The sequence below is a fragment of the Lithobates pipiens genome, unplaced genomic scaffold (genome assembly GCF_037356315.1).
Source record: "Lithobates pipiens isolate NorthernLeopardFrog02 unplaced genomic scaffold, aLitPip1_a1.2 Scaffold_35, whole genome shotgun sequence".
Taxonomy (NCBI): Eukaryota; Metazoa; Chordata; class Amphibia; order Anura; family Ranidae; genus Lithobates; species Lithobates pipiens.
This window is the reverse complement of record NW_027507811.1, coordinates 12,364,992-12,381,708: the sequence shown is the minus strand read 5'-3', so window position 1 is coordinate 12,381,708 and position 16,717 is coordinate 12,364,992. Positions and strand designations below refer to the sequence as shown.

General features: G+C 50.4%; 1 protein-coding gene across 2 annotated transcripts in view; it reads right to left on the bottom strand.

Annotated features, from left to right (window-relative positions):
- Nucleotides 1–239: 239 nt before the first annotated feature.
- Nucleotides 240–16,717, bottom strand: part of LOC143955620 (uncharacterized) — a 231,789-nt gene continuing 215,311 nt past the window's right edge. Inside the window, exons 1-7 of one of the 2 annotated variants that reach the window (XM_077465717.1) lie at nucleotides 11,884–11,965; nucleotides 9,218–9,323; nucleotides 8,673–8,928; nucleotides 8,459–8,556; nucleotides 8,178–8,375; nucleotides 7,887–8,022; nucleotides 240–1,688 (exon numbers count right to left, since the gene is read on the bottom strand). In XM_077465717.1, the coding sequence (XP_077321843.1) occupies nucleotides 508–1,688; nucleotides 7,887–8,022; nucleotides 8,178–8,375; nucleotides 8,459–8,556; nucleotides 8,673–8,928; nucleotides 9,218–9,301 (1,953 nt within the window). In that variant the 5' untranslated portion in view covers nucleotides 9,302–9,323; nucleotides 11,884–11,965 and the 3' untranslated portion in view covers nucleotides 240–507. Of the gene's footprint in view, nucleotides 1,689–7,886; nucleotides 8,023–8,177; nucleotides 8,376–8,458; nucleotides 8,557–8,672; nucleotides 8,929–9,217; nucleotides 9,324–11,883; nucleotides 11,966–16,717 lie in introns of those variants that run through there. The other variant, XM_077465716.1, reaches the window with a different exon arrangement.

Genomic DNA, 16,717 nt, shown 5'->3' with positions numbered 1-16,717 from the left:
GTTGAGTTATTTTGAGGGGGGACACCAAATTGACACTGTTATACAAGCTGTACACTCACTACTTTACATTGTAGACAAGGGTCATTTCTTCAGTGTTGTCACATGAAAAGATTTACAAAAATGTGAGGGGTGTACTTACTTTTGTGAGATACTGTAATATATATATATATATATATATATATATATATATATATATATATATATATATATATATATATTTTTTTTTTTTTTTTTTTTTTTTTTTTTTTACATGTAGGAGAGGAATGGGAGAATGGCCCGGTATGGAAGTGGTGAAACGTGCGCATAAAACGCAAAGAACGTCTCTGGCAGCGAAAGGGGTAAAGCTTCACCTGAAGAGCAGGGGAGATCAGAATACACAGCAGGGAAAGCCAGATAGGAGTTGAGTTATGTCAGATATCTTTTAGCCGGGTGTCTTCTGAGGTGTATATCAAAGTTTGCTTCTTCCCGGGGCGGTTGAGCTCTCCAACGTACGGCAAAAAACACAACTCAAGTAGAAGACATTTCCCCAACTTGAGACACCGATCCGCCTTGGGCGGCGTGGACCCCCTGGTGTTTGATAAGAGAGGCCTTCTGCGAAAAACACTTCCCGCACTCGGAGCAGGAATACGGCCTCTTGCGGGTGTGGGTTATCTGATGCCTGTAAAGCTGCGACTTCTGCGAAAACCCTTTCCCGCACTCGGGGCAGGAGTGCGGCGTCTCGCCCGTGTGAGTTATCTGATGCCTGTAAAGGTGGGACTTCTCCGAAAAACATTTGCCGCAGTCGGAGCAGGAATGCAGCTTCTCCCCCGTGTGAGTCTGCTGATGAGCGTTGAGGTTGGACTCGCTCAGAAACAGCTTCCCGCACTCGGCACAGGAATACGGCTTCTCGCCGGTGTGAGACATCTTGTGCTTGACCAGCTGTGACTTTCGGGCGTAACACTTCCCGCACTCGGCGCAGGAATACGGCTTCTCGCCCGTGTGAGTTCTCTGGTGCCTGTAAAGATGGGACTTCTCCAGAAAGCTTTTCCCGCAATCCGCGCAGGAATGCGGCTTTTCGCCCGAGTGGGTCCTCTGGTGTCTGTAGAGATGGGACTCGCTTATGAAACATTTGCCGCACTCGGGACAGGAATGCGGCATTTCCCCCGAGTGAGATACTTGATGTCTGACTAGTTGGGCTTTTCGCGGATAACATTTCCCGCACTGAGGGCAGGAAAATGGCCTCTCCCCCGTGTGCGATCTTAGATGTGCGACTAGTTCATATTTTACTGGGTAACATTTCCCGCACTCGGGGCAGGAATACGGCTTCTCCCCCGTGTGAGACCTCTGATGTCTGACAAGCTGAGATGTCTGCGAATAAGATTTGCCGCACTGAGAGCAGGAATACGGCTTCTCCCCCGTGTGAGATCTCTGATGTCTGACCACTAGCGATCTCGTTGAAAAACATTTCCCGCAGTCGGGGCAGGCATGCGGCTTCTCCGCCGCGTGAGACCTTTGTTGCGTGTAGAGACTTGGTTCGAAGGTAAAACTTTCCACGCATTCGGGATCGGAAAAGGTCTTCTCCCCCTCAATTCCGACACCATCCCTCAGGGAACGAGGTTGCTCGGAGTCAGAGGAGGGATTCAATGGTCTATCCTCACCGTGACGTCCACCAAAATCTTCTGTGAGGTCCTCTTGTTTAATTTTACCATCTGGAGATAAAGGAGAGAAGAGTATTAGAAGATGGTGTGTCCCTTGAGGGACACAGGGATTCAGGAACCTTTGGGTTATACACCCACCTACAGCTAGTATAAGGAACAAACAGTATTAAAACCCGATGGGCAACTTTATTTAACACATACAATGCCCCTACATGTACAAGGAACGTCACTGCCTAGTAACCCAAAAAAAAAAGCAATCCGGACCGGCTCAGCTCCACTTCCAGAGAACGTAATGACGCAAGTAGTACCGCCCGATACGTTTTGTCAGATATGACGTCTTTCCCTGTAGCAGGGGTGGAGGTACAGTATGTAAGCTAGTGGCATTGCCAAGGAACATCAGGCAGAGACTAGAAAAGACCCCCAAGCCTACTTAGGAATCAAACCCATGACTGCTGCGAGGGGGGCTGAGGGACACAGGGATTCAGGAACCTTTGGGTTATACACCCACCTACAGGAAGTATAAGGAACAAACAGTATTAAAACCCGATGGGCAACTTTATTTAACACATACAATGCCCCTACATGTACAAGGAACGTCACTGCCTAGTAACCAAAAAAAAAAAAGCAATCCGGACTGGCTCAGCTCCACTTCCAGAGAACGTAATGACGCAAGTAGTATCGCCCGATACGTTTCGTCAGATATGACGTCTTTCCCTGTAGCAGGGGTGGAGGTAAAGTATGTAAGCTAGTGGCATTGCCAAGGAACATCAGGCAGAGACTAGCAAAGACCCCCAAGCCTACTTAGGAATCAAACCCATGACTGCTTCGAGGGGGGCTGAAGAGAGAAAGGAAAGAATAGGAAATGGGAAGGCCACCTGTGGGTGGGGTTCCTCCACAGCACTTCTATCCGTTCATACAGAAGAAGGGATAAAACACCTTGCTTGCAGATGGGAGGGGGGGGGGAGACTAAAGATATACAAGGTAGGGATTTAGCTGGACCCTCCTTGGCAAGATCCACTGCTAACAAGAAGCATAATTCCCACACATGAATCCGCCATAAACCTCCACCTTGTCTGTACACATTAAGGGAGAAACGGGAGACCCAGGGCTGCAAATAGTGAAGAGCAATTTTATGTAACACATGCAATGCACCTACATGTACAAAGAACGTCACTGCCTAGTAAGAAAAAAAAAAAAAAAGCAATCTGGACTGGCTCAGATCCACTTCCAGAGAACGTAATGATGTCAGCAAGCAGTGCCACCCGATGCGTTTCGTCAGATATGACGTCTTTCCCTGTCCCAGGGATGGAGGTACAGTACTTGAGTGGCATTGCCCAAGGACAAGAGGCAGAGACTACCCTAGTCACCAAAAGAAGGCTTTAAGGACTACATGATTCACAGAGACAGGACCACAAGCCTGTTTAGGAACCAAACCCATAACTGCTGAGGAGGACTGAAGATAGAAGAGAAAGAATAGGTAATAGGAAGGCCACCTGTGGGGGGGTTCCTTCACCGCACTTCTTTGCCTTCATGCAGGAGAAGGGATGAACACATTGCCTGCAGATGGGGTGGCTAAAGATATACAAGGTAAGGATTTAGCTGGACTCTCCTTTGCAAGATCCACTGCTAACAAGAAGTGGATTTCCCCACATGTATCCTCCATCAACCTCCACCTTGTCTGTACACGTTAGGGAGAAACGGGAGACCCAGGGCTGCAAATAGTGAAGAGCAATTTTATGTAACACATACAATGCACCTATATGTACAAGGAACGTCACTGCCTAGTAAAATAAATAAATAAATTTAAAAAAAAGAGCAATCCGGACTGGCTCAGCTCCACTTACGGATAACGTAATGACGTCAGCAAGTAGTACCGCCCGATGCGTTTCGTCAGATGTGACGTCTTTCCCTGTCCCATTGATGGAGGTACAGTATGTAAGCGAGTGCCATTGCCCAGGGACAAGAGGCAGAGACTACCCTAGTCACCAGAAGGAATACATGATTAACACAGCCAGTACCACAAGCCTGTTTAGGAACCAAACCCATAACTGCTGAGGAGGACTGAAGAGAGAAGCGAAAGAATAGGTAATGGAAAGGCCATCTGTGTGTGTGTGTGTGGGGGGGGGGTCCTTCACTGCTTTTCTTTCCCTTCATGCAGGAGAAAGGATGAACATCTTGTCTGCAGATGGGGTGGCTAAGGATATACAAGGTAAGGATTTAGCTGGACTCTCACTGCTAACAAGAAGCGGATTTCCCCACATGTATCCTCCATCAACCTCCACCTTGTCCGTACATGTTAGGGAGAAACGGGAGACCCAGGGCTGCAAATAAATAAAATTGCCCATCAGGTTTTTACACTAACACATACAATGCACAAGGAACGTCACCACCTAGTTTAAAAAAAAAAAAAAAAAAAAAAAACAGCAATTCAGACTGGCTCAGCTCCACTTCCGGAGAATGTAATGACGTCAGCAAGTAGTCACATCCGATGCGTTTCGTCAGAGATGGCATCATTTGGGGCACCGTGCTGGGTCGCCACTTCTTATATATCCTACTAAGTGGTGGCCCAAGCACGGCTGCTCAGCCCATCTCTAATTTTGTCGCTGGTGTGAGACAGGAAGGTCTCTTCTCACATTGGAACACAATGATGTATGGCCTGGTGAGAGAGAGACTCTCCATTCACCTCACTTGTGTGCTTTTCTTTTGTATTAACCTTCTCTGTAAAAAATGTTTTACTTTTCTCTTATTAAACAATATTTAACAATTATTAAGCCTGTCTCCAAATGCTCTAACCCAGAACTTTTAGAATTACTGTCTCTTTGAAGAACTCTACTGTGCTGTAAATCTCTGAAATGTCCCTGTCTGCGTGGCAGCGGGTATTACAGACATTTCCTAACAGTCAGACTTGTTACAACAATTGTGCAAGGCTTGTGCTCCCATTGGAACATGGAGTTGGCAGCTATTTTGGTATGTAACGGGGTAACCGTGACATTATCTGAAGTGGTGATCACTCTCAGTTTGCAAGAACTTTGATTATGGTCCAGCGGGCTGGAAAGTCTTGTGTGGGATGAGGCTGAGCATGTCATGGTGGCATACTGGTGGCATATTGGTGGCATCTAACCTGCCATTTTTGTCACAATCTAAACTGAAGTATGAGGCTCCAAACATATGCTCCACCCACTCTTTGAAACAGATGGCTACCCACGACCGAGGAGAGATCCTTTAAGAAGTAACTAATCCACTCCGACTGACAGATGAGGGTCTGTGGCACTTCTGAGATGTTATGGAAGCCCAGGTTGCTTTGATAGAGGTCTTCGGCTCATCTGCATTGTTGGGTCTGGTGTCTCTCATCTTCCTCTTGACAATACCCCACAGATCCTCTAGGGGGGTTTAGGTCAGGTGGGTTTGCTGGCCAATCAAGCACAGTGATACCATGATCATATGACCAGGTATTGGTAGTTTTGGCAGTGTGGGCAGGTGCCAAGTCCTACGCTGACTTTGGTCTTGATAAAACACAGTGGACCAACACCAGCAGATGACGTGGCTCCTCAAATCATCACCGATTGTGGAAACGTCACACTGGATCTCATGCAACTTGCATTCTGTGCCTCTCTCAACTCATCCTCCAGACTCTGGGACCTTGATTTCCAAATGAAAATGCAGCATTTTCCAAAGTTGGCGATGATTTGGGGAGCCATGTCATCTTCTGGTGTTGGTCCACTGTGTTTTATTAAGTCCAAAGCCAGCGCAGCCCTCTAGCGGGAAATACTGGAGCACTTTGTGCTTCTCTCTGCTGACCAGCTTTATGGAGATGCCGATTTCATTTTCCAGCAGGACTTGGCACCTCTCACACTGCCAAAACTACCAATACCTGGTTTAATGATCATGGTATCACGGTGCTTGACTGGCCAGCAAACTCGCCTGACCTAAACCCCATATAGACTCTGTGGGGGGGGGATTGCCAAGAGGAAGATGAGAGACACCAGACCCAACAATGGAGATGAGCTGAAGGCCACTATTAAAGCAACCAGGGCTTCCATAACACCTCAGAAGTGCCACAGGCTGATCACCTCCATCCGACACCACTTTGATGCCGTAATTCATGCAAAAGGAGCCCGACCAAGTATTGAGTGCATTCTATACTGTACATGGACAGACTTTTCACTAAGCCCCATAGGGAACATTTGCACGAGTACTCCTGCAAATCCTCAGCATCGGGACTAGTATCGGTATTGGGACAACCCTAGTTAGGGGTAAGCAAAACACTCTGCAAAGGGAACATCTGGAACGTGCTCTCAGGCAGGACCCTGGACCCTTCAGGGTGCTTCTAGTCTTGATAGAGGAATAACTTAAAGCGGGAGTCCGCCGGGACTCCGCGTTTTTTTTTTTTTTTTTTTTAAAAGCCAGCAGCTACAAATACTGCAGCTGCTGACTTTTAAAATCGTGACACTTACCTGTCCAGCGCGCCCGCGATGTCGGCACCCGAAGCCAATCTGTAGATCGTCTCTCGGGTGCTGCCGCCCCCATCTTGGGTATGGGAATCAGGAAATGGAGCCTTTCGGCTTCATTTCCCGGTTCCCTACTGCGCATGCGCGAGCCGCGCTGCGCAATGAGGACGGTCCCCGCTGCCTCTGGGATCTGTGTGTTTCCCAGCAGGCAGCGGGGCACTTGCGGAAGGGGGCGGGCACTTGCAGAAAGGGGCGTAATCTACGCCCCTTTCCGCAGAGAGCTGTCCCGGAAGTGGGTGCAGTTACCTGGATTATCCAGGTAACTGCACCCCCCTCCCCCCTGAAAGGTGCCAATTGTGGCGCCGGAGGGGGGGGAGGATTCCGATGAGCGGAAGGTCCATTTTAGGGTGGACCTCCGCTTTGTAAAGGTTCATTTTTTATTCTCTAAATAGGTTCCTTTAAGCTAGTGCATTGTTGGTTCACTTACCTTTTCCTTCGACTTCCCTTCTAAATGTTTTTTTTTCTTTGTCTGAATTTCTCATTTCCTGTTCCTCCTCAGTAAGCTGTTCTGGCTGACTAAACACCGCTGGGATGATGGTGTGAAGTTTACTGAGGAGAAACAGGAAGCGAGAAATTCAGACAAAGAAAAAAAAACATTTAGAAGGGAAATCGAAGGAAAAAGTAAGTGAACCAACAATGCACTAACTTAAAGGAACCTATTTAGAAAATAAAAAACAAAGCTTTACAACCCCTTTAAATATCAGGTGTAAGGGAGAAGGACTCCGCAGAAGCATCAAAGTCTAGAAGACCTGAGACTGGAGACAGCAGGCCAATCTTCCAATGCCGGCTAGAACGAAACACCTCCCTAAAAGTCCTACACAATTCCTTGAGATTCTGGGGCGATGGCAGCAGTGACTTAAAAAATAGATCTCCTCAGCATTAGACTGCTGGGACTCTGAGATGGTCTGCGGGGCTCACATAGACTGGAGAACGCTGAGAGCTTCTGCAGTCAAGGTGCGTGAAGAGTGGAGCACACATAAAACAAAACGTTCTGAGCAGCGACAGAACGACCAGTCACACTTCCAACCAGGCCCTGGCATTCTGCCACCGTGGCAGGCCCCAAGACGGCAGGAATGGGGGCTCACTGCAGAACACGTAAAAGGACCCTGCGACAGAAGTAAAGCGCCCCCCCATGGGATCAGTGGGAAGGACCCCAGGGTCGGAGCGATGGGCCTCGGTTGGGGGCCAGAGGGGCCCTTCATTGTTTCATGCAGCGGGACCCAGCAGGTTCTAGTTACGCCTCTGATCCTGGGTGGATATGGAGGTCCCTAAGGACAGGGCAGAGGACTCCAATGCTGCAAACCCTCTAGTAACAGGGGCAACATATTCCAGATGACAGGTGGTGGATACCCATCCCAGGATACCGAATAATTATCACCCCTAAATCATTAAAAGCCTATAGGAAGGGAAGGGGGTCACCCATAGCAGCGGGACTGTCTCCTCTGTGTTCATGGAAGGACATGGTGCACTGCGCAGCAGTAATGCAAACAGGCCCAACAGCGCGAGGCCTCTGGTATTCACAAACTAAGACAGCTGGTGATGAAGGTCAGACAACTGCAAGTGACTGGATCACTATAGGAGGACAGAGGGCAACCGACCAGTTCCATGTGGTGCTGTGCAAGCAGAAGTGGAATGGTGCTTTCTCCTCGCTGGAGGGCAGGAAAGAGCGCAGAGCTCATCTCTGAACCAATCAGTGAGCAGTAACAGAGCAGAGATAAGAGAAGAATATATGATGGGTCACCTGTGCTGATCTCTGTAGGAGTGTCCTCCTCTATGAATGTCCTCGTCATTCCAGCCTCCTCCGTATATTGCTGATCATCCCTCACATACGTCTCTTCTACTTCACCCTCAACTTTCATCTTCATCAGATCTTCACCCTAAACCAACAGAATGGCAGAAAATAACATCTGTAACATAGAAGTATTTATGATGTGAGATCACATAGAAAATATCACCTTGTAGAGTCCACACATCATCTCCACATGTCAGAGTGTTCAATCACTTTATGTTCCCGACCCTCAACTCCACCTACCTGATGATGGTGGGGGATGGTGTGATCTTCCTGTGTGGAATACAGAGGATGGGGACATCTCTCTGGTGGGTTCCTGGTATTAGGTGGTTCCATCAAGTCTATGTGTCCTCCGGAAAACTCCTCCATCACCCCATACTCCTCATCCTCCTCTTTATACTCTTCTTTAATAACAATTTTATAGTCTTCGATGTTTCCACTCTGAATATATATAATGAAACATTCATTATAACAAATAAGTTTTTGTAAAAAATCATAACTACCAATAACTGTCAATCATCTACCTGATGATGGTGGGGGATGGTGTGACCTTCCTGTGTGGAATCCCGGGAATACAGAGGACGGGGACATCTCTCTGGTGGGTTCCCATTACTGGATCCATCTGTAGGAAACACACACACTGACTGAATACATTGTTTCTATGTGTTTATCAGATGATGGGGGATCTAGGTGGAGCCTCCGTACTGCTCTCTCCTTTACAATAAAGTCTCCTCTTACCCGGTGATGTGAGGGGCGGCTGATTGTCCATCATGACGTCCTTGTAGAGATCCTTGTGTCCTTCTAAATATTCCCACTCCTCCTTAGTAGATACGGTTCCTGAATTCCCAGCCCCATTCATTTCTCCCATCAGCAGCTCAATCATCTTCTTGGTGACTTCTAAAATTTTCTGCATGTTGTGTCTCTCAGGAGTCAGTGCGTGAGATGAAGGCACTGTGATGGTCACACGGTCACCAAACTTCACGGGAGGCAAACTCTATATTGAAACACCAACAGTAATAGAGATAAGAGCGATGTCATGTGACGTCCCAGAATCCTCCTCACCTCTCCAGTCAGGTCTGTGTTTTTATTAATAGAGATAAGAGTGATGTCATGTGACCTCCCAGAATCCTCCTCACCTCTCCGGTCAGGTCCGTGTTTTATTAATACAGATAAGAGTGATGTCATGTGACCTCCCAGAATCCTCCTCACCTCTCCAGTCAGGTCTGTGTTTTTATTAATAGAGATAAGAGTGATGTCATGTGACCTCCCAGAATCCTCCTCACCTCTCCGGTCAGCAGGTAGATGATCTCCAGGGTGAGGTTTAGGATCCTCTCAGTCATGTGACTCCGGTCCTCCTCCATCCTCATTCATGTGGTCATGCAGGTTCCTCTGTAGATAAAGAGAATTATATGGACTGTATGGTTGTAGGATATCAGGATGAGGATATATGGGGGGTTATTATGAGGGTTAATGTTACTCTCAGCATTGCCTGGCTCTGTACTTGGTCTGTGCTGCTTGGTGATTGCTCGTTTTCTTGGATCTGGGGGGACCGGTATCTCTGGGGTCTTATTGTCATATGAGAAATATAATTTCCCAAGAAACACTGACAGTTCCCCCACCGATCTTCTGTCATCATTTTGCTATGTGATCAGTGCATTATCAGTGCAGTCTAAGGGTTGGGTCTCTGTTGAGGTCCAATGACCACAGGGGAAATGCAGTTGATCTCCACCATATGAGGACACTGTACACGGAACACTGCTGGTACCTGGGTGCCCCCAGGACCTGAACACCACTGGACTATCAGACCTCAGCAGGAAGACCTCCACACAGGGTTGCCACCTCATTCCTTTAAACCCGAACACATAGTAATTACACGGGTTCTGTGGCTGATTAAGGTGGTAATTAAACTCACTTGGTGCCTTATCTGCATTAAAATTAGCCTCAGAACCCGTGGAATTCCTATTTGTTTGAGTTTAAAAGGGATGAGGCGGCAACGCTACCTCCCTACCAGTGGTCAAGGGGCGGTAGCCAAGGTCATTGGTAGGTGTGACAAGAGGCAAAAGTCTAACCCATGAAGTGCAGCCGGTCAGAAATAACAGGGACTAGAACTAGGCAGAAATCAGGAGTGAAGAGGGAAAGCCGGGTACCGGGACTGGAACTATTTCAGGGACAGAACAACAAGGGATGAGATGAGGAAACAAGAGATCGGGATCCCATCCAAGCTTAATGCTATAAAACGGGACACTGGAGCATGGATGGTTGTCTTTTTAAAGGAGTACAGGCTAGTCAGGGGGAGGGAGGGCAAAGCAGTCGGGATGGGGGGGGGAGCAATCGGGTGGGCAGAGCAATAGAGGGGGATGGGGGGCGGAGCAATTGGTGGGAGGGCAGATCATTTAAGAGGGGGGGAGGCCCGAGCAATTGGGAGGAGAGAGGCCAGAGCAAGAGTCTTATGGAGGGAGGAGCAAAAAAGGGGGTGTAAGGCAGAGCAATAGAGGGACGAAGCAATAGAGGGGTGGAGGGGGGAGCTAGGTCATGCAATCGAAAAAAGGGAGGTTGGAGCAATAGAGGGGGGGGGTGGAGGGAGGAGCAATGAGACAGAGTGGGGTTGGAGCAATAGAGGGGGACGGTGCAAAAAAGGGGGCGGAGGGCAGAGCAATAGAGGGGGCGAAGCAGTTGGGGGAGGGAGGTCAGCGCAATCAGGATAAGAGAGGTCGGAGCAATAGAGGGGGGCAGGGGGGTGGAGCAATAGAGGGGGCGAATCAGTTGGGGGAGGGAGGTCGGAGCAATCAGGATAAAAGAGGTCGGAGCAATAGAGGGAGCAGAGGGCGGAGCAATAGAGGGGGGCAGGGGGTAGAGCAATAGAGGGGGCAGAGGGTAGAGCAATAGAGGGGGGCAGGGGGTAGAGCAATAGAGGGGGCAGAAGGTAGAGCAATAGAGGGGGCAGAGGGTAGAGCAATAGAGGGGGCAGAGGGTGGAGCAAGAGAGGGGGCAGAGGGTGGAGCAAGAGAGGGGGCAGAGGGTGGAGCAAGAGAGGGGGCAGAGGGTGGATCAAGAGAGGGGGCAGGGGGCGGAGCAATAGAGGGGGCAGAGGGCGGAGCAATAGAGGGAGCAGAGGGCGGAGCAATAGAGGGAGCAGAGGGCGGAGCAATAGAGGGGGGCAGAGGGCGGAGCAATAGAGGAAGCAGAGGGCAGAGCAATAGAGGGAGCAGAGGGCGGAGCAATAGAGGGGGCAGAGGGCGGAGCAAGAGAGGGGGCAGAGGGTGGAGCAAGAGAGGGGGCAGAGGGTGGATCAAGAGAGGGGGCAGGGGGCGGAGCAATAGAGGGGGCAGAGGGCGGAGCAATAGAGGGAGCAGAGGGCGGAGCAATAGAGGGAGCAGAGGGCGGAGCAATAGAGGGGGGCAGAGGGCGGAGCAATAGAGGGAGCAGAGGGCGGAGCAATAGAGGGAGCAGAGGGCGGAGCAATAGAGGGAGCAGAGGGCGGAGCAATAGAGGGAGCAGAGGGCGGAGCAATAGAGAGGGGCGGAGCAATAGAGAGGGGCGGAGCAATGGACAGGCAGAGCCACCAGGCGGAGTGGATGGAGTGACTGGACCTCCCTTAGAACAGGTAAGTACAAGCATCTTCCTTACGCGGCTAATCATGATGAAGAAATAAAAACCCGAGTGAGGTTCTGATCCCTCCGACACCACCCGACACATGGAGAACGTGGGGGAGGGGATGTCGTATATCTCAGAGGAAGAAAACTGCTGACACCATATATATGTATAATAATAATAATAGAGACACTGTGGGGGAATGTTCTGACCCTGAAGGGGTTGATCTAGGTTCCCACACTATATATGTGTGTATCCTCATCTGCTGGAGATAAAAGACATCACAGTGACTATGGAGGAAGAGGACGGACATGACGGGGGGGTTACTGGGTGTAAATAGAAAATAAGATCTCATTACCTCCTCTGCTGCCAGTCTCAGCAATGTCTCTTCTCTATTTCCCTCCCACAGGGGACTTCCGGTGTGTTTGTTAAATTCATTCCTGTATAATCCTGACATCACTTCCGCTCCTGAGCCCCATTCAGCTTCGCAGACCTTCCCGGAAGTACACCCGCACACTCCGCCCCTCTGCTGACTACAAGAAAATGGCCGCCGTGACTAGAGAGTTTGGAGCATGCGCACAAGTCGGGACGCTCCCCGGCGGCCACGTTGGTTTCTGGAGTCGCCGAATGTGGGCGGGGTGATTTCGGGGTGGGGCGGCTGATAATATAGAGGAGAGAAGATGATGGTCAGTATGTGTGCAGAGAGATACTGAGTGTTCACCATCGTCTGACTCCTCCCCTTATCGTTATCTGTCATCAAACTCCTCCAACAAGAGCCTTCTCATTATCCAACACCTGATTCCTCCCACGTTTCCTTTTCACTGGACTCCTCCCACATTTCCTCTTCCCTTCACTCCTCCCACATTTCCTCTTCACCTGACTCCTCCTTCAACAGCCTGCTACCCCATTCATCAGTTGACTCCTCCCACTTCACCTTTTACCTGGCTCCTCCCTAAATTGCTCATCACCTAACATTGACGTCACCTGACTCCGCCTTCAACAGCCTGCACCCTCCCTTGACTATCACCTGACTCCACCTCCAAAAGGCTGCACCCACCCTTGACCATCACCTGACTCTGCCTCCAAAAGTCTGCGTCCGCCCTTGACCATCACCTGACTCCGCCTCCAAAAGGCTGCACCCGCCCTTGATCATCACCTGACTCCGCCTCCAAAAGGCTGCACCCGCCCTTGACCATCACCTGAATCTGCCTTTAATAGACTGCGCCTTACCTTGACCATCACCTGACTCTGCCTCCAAAAATATGTTCCCTCCCTTGACCATCACCTGACCCCACCTCCAAAAGGCTGCACCTGCCCTTGACCATCACCTGACCCCTCCTCCAAAAGGCTGCACCTTACCTTGACCATCACCTGACTCCACCTCCAAAAGGCTGAACCCACCCTTGATCATCACCTGACTCCGCCTCCAAAAGGCTGCACCCGCCCTTGATCATCACCTGACTCCACCTCCAAAAGGCTGAACCCACCCTTGATCATCACCTGACTCCACCTCCAAAAGGCTGAACCCACCCTTGATCATCACCTGACTCCGCCTCCAAAAGGCTGCACCCGCCCTTGACCATCACCTGAATCTGCCTTTAATAGACTGCGCCTTACCTTGACCATCACCTGACTCTGCCTCCAAAAATATGTTCCCTCCCTTGACCATCACCTGACCCCACCTCCAAAAGGCTGCACCTGCCCTTGACCATCACCTGACCCCTCCTCCAAAAGGCTGCACCTTACCTTGACCATCACCTGACTCCACCTCCAAAAGGCTGAACCCACCCTTGATCATCACCTGACTCCGCCTCCAAAAGGCTGCACCCGCCCTTGACCATCACCTGAATCTGCCTTTAATAGACTGCGCCTTACCTTGACCATCACCTGACTCCGCCTCCAAAAATATGTTCCCTCCCTTGACCATCACCTGACCCCACCTCCAAAAGGCTGCACCTGCCCTTGACCATCACCTGACCCCCTCCTCCAAAAGGCTGCACCTTACCTTGACCATCACCTGACTCCACCTTCAAAAGGCTGAACCCACCCTTGACCATCACCTGACTCCACCTTCAAAAATCTACGCCCTGCCTTGACCATCACCTGACTCCGCCTCCAAAATTCTGCACCCTCCCTTGACCATCACCTGACTCCACCTCTAAAAGGCTGCACCCACCCTTGTCCATCACCTGATCTCCAAAAGTCTGCGTTCTCCTTTGACCATCACCTGACGTTGCCCTCAACAGTCTGCACCTTGCCCTGACCACCACCTCACTCCGCCCCTTAAATACCTGTCACCTGGCTCCACCCTTAACAGTCTGAGCCCTCCCTTGACCATCACCTGATTCTAACCTGAATAGCCCATCAACTGCCTTCATCCTCAACAGCCTGCACCTTGCACTGACCACCATCTGACTCCACCCTGAATTACCTGTCACCTGGCTCCACCCTTAACAGGCCTTCATTAACCACCATCTGACTCCACCCTGAATTAGCAATCATCTGACTCCACCCTCAACAGCCGCCACCTTGCCTTGACCATCACATGACTCCTCCCTCAACAGCCGGCACTCTGCCTTGAACATCACACAACTCCACTCTGAAATGCCCGTTACCTGATTCTGCCCATACCAGCCTGCCCCCTGCCATGACCATCACCTGATTCTGACCTGAATTGCCGATTACCTGACTCTGCCCTGCACCTTGGCTTGACCATAAACTGAATGCTGAATTATCTATTCTGCCCTTATCAGCCTGTGTCCTGCCTTGATTGGATGCCCTGACTCCACCCTCAAGCACCTGCACCCTTTATTACCCCCCCCCCCCCGCTCTGATCACCTCCCCACCCTGGCTCTGAGGCCCTCCACCCTGGAGAACTCTGGTCTTCCTGCTCAGAGTCCCTTCCAACCCTCACCTCCAGCCTCTGGCTCTGAACCCTTCTGGGAATCCACAGCCCTCCAACTTAGAATCCCACCAGGTGGAATTCTAAATTACAATACAAGAAGAAGATATTTTGAGGTGCTTCTCAAGGCCAGGTTCTTCTGGTCAGGTCTGCGTTCTGGACAGGTTCTTCTGGTCAGGTCTGCGTTCTGGACAGGTTCTTCTGGTCAGGTCTGCGTTCTGGCCAGGTTCTTCTGGTCAGGTCTGTGTTCTGGCCAGGTTCTTCTGGTCAGGTCTGTGTTCTGGCCAGGTTCTTCTGGTCAGGTCTGTGTTCTGGCCAGGTTCTTCTGGTCAGGCCTGTGTTCTGGCCAGGTTCTTCTGGTCAGGTCTGTGTTCTGGCCAGGTTCTTCTGGTCAGGTCTGCGTTCTGGCCAGGTTCTTCTGGTCAGGTCTGTGTTCTGGCCAGGTTCTTCTGGTCAGGTCTGTGTTCTGGTCAGGTCTGTGTTCTGGTCAGGTCTGTGTTCTGGTCAGGTCTGTGTTCTGGTCAGGTCTGTGTTCTGGTCAGGTCTGTGTTCTGGACAGGTTCTTCTGGTCAGGTCTGTGTTCTGGACAGGTTCTTCTGGTCAGGTCTGTGTTCTTCTGGACAGGTTCTTCTGGTCAGGTCTGTGTTCTGGACAGGTTCTTCTGGTCAGGTCTGTGTTCTTGCCAGGCTCTTCTGGCCAGGTTCTTCTGGTCAGGTCTGTGTTCTGGCCAGGTTCTTCTGGTCAGGTCTGTGTTCTGGCCAGGTTCTTCTGGTCAGGTCTGTGTTCTGGCCAGGTTCTTCTGGTCAGGTCTGTGTTCTGGCCAGGTTCTTCTGGTCAGGTCTGTGTTCTGGTCAGGTCTGTGTTCTTGCCAGGTTCTTCTGGTGAGGTCTGTGTCCTTGCCAGGTTCTTCTGGTCAGGTCTGTGTTCTTGCCAGGTTCTTCTGGTCAGGCCTGTGTTCTGGACAGGTTCTTCTGGTCAGGTCTGTGTTCTGGACAGGTTCTTCTGGTCAGGTCTGTGTTCTGGACAGGTTCTTCTGGTCAGGTCTGTGTTCTGGACAGGTTCTTCTGGTCAGGTCTGTGTTCTGGACAGGTTCTTCTGGTCAGGTCTGTGTTCTGGACAGGTTCTTCTGGTCAGGTCTGTGTTCTGGACAGGTTCTTCTGGTCAGGTCTGTGTTCTTGCCAGGCTCTTCTGGCCAGGTTCTTCTGGTCAGGTCTGTGTTCTGGCCAGGTTCTTCTGGTCAGGTCTGTGTCCTTGCCAGGTTCTTCTGGTCAGGTCTGTGTTCTGGTCAGGTCTGTGTTCTTGCCAGGTTCTTCTGGTGAGGTCTGTGTCCTTGCCAGGTTCTTCTGGTCAGGTCTGTGTTCTTGCCAGGTTCTTCTGGTCAGGTCTGTGTTCTGGTCAGGTCTGTGTTCTTGCCAGGTTCTTCTGGTCAGGTCTGTGTTCTTGCCAGGTTCTTCTGGCCAGGTTCTTCTGGTCAGGTCTGTGTTCTGGCCAGGTTCTTCTGGTCAGGTCTGTGTTCTGGCCAGGTTCTTCTGGTCAGGTCTGTGTTCTGGCCAGGTTCTTCTGGTCAGGTCTGTGTTCTGGCCAGGTTCTTCTTTATAAGCACAAACCACAAGAATGAGGATCAGTAACGGTGGTTGGCAACAAGAACTGAGAAATACACCATCCCTTCCGAGCCAAATGTCAAGGACAATCACCAGCTCAGAGCTATCAGAATGCAGTCAGGTCCGGGTATCTCCACCTACCCCTCAGAGAAGTCTCATCAGAAGTTGTCTTCATGGAAGAGCTGCAACCAACAAACCGTTCTTCTGAGGTGAAGACACAAGACTCATCAGGGAACTGGGCTGAGGAGCCAAATTGTGAAATACATGGCAGATGGCAATTGGAGGTCTGGAGAACATCCATGAAGAATAGTCGGGGATTCCTTACAGGGTTGGGGTTGCACCTCCAAAATCACAGTTGATAAGCAGATCAGAATTGATAGGATCCTAGTCATGGACAGAGGTTTGTGTCCAGAGTGAGAGAGACAGTCCACCAAATATAGGAATGTACTTGAGGTTGAGGTGAAGGCACAAGTCTCACCGAGACACATAGTGTGCACCGGAGTCATCCAATAGCACAGGATACTATAGAGTCACTGCCTGATACTGAAGCCAGAGGGGACACTAGAGATACAGGACTCACTGGAGACACATAAACGCTCAGGGGTCACGAGAACAGGCGCACACAGGGGTCACTGGAGACATAAGGGTCAACCAGTCACTGATTGCACAGGATCCATGGGGTTCCTGGA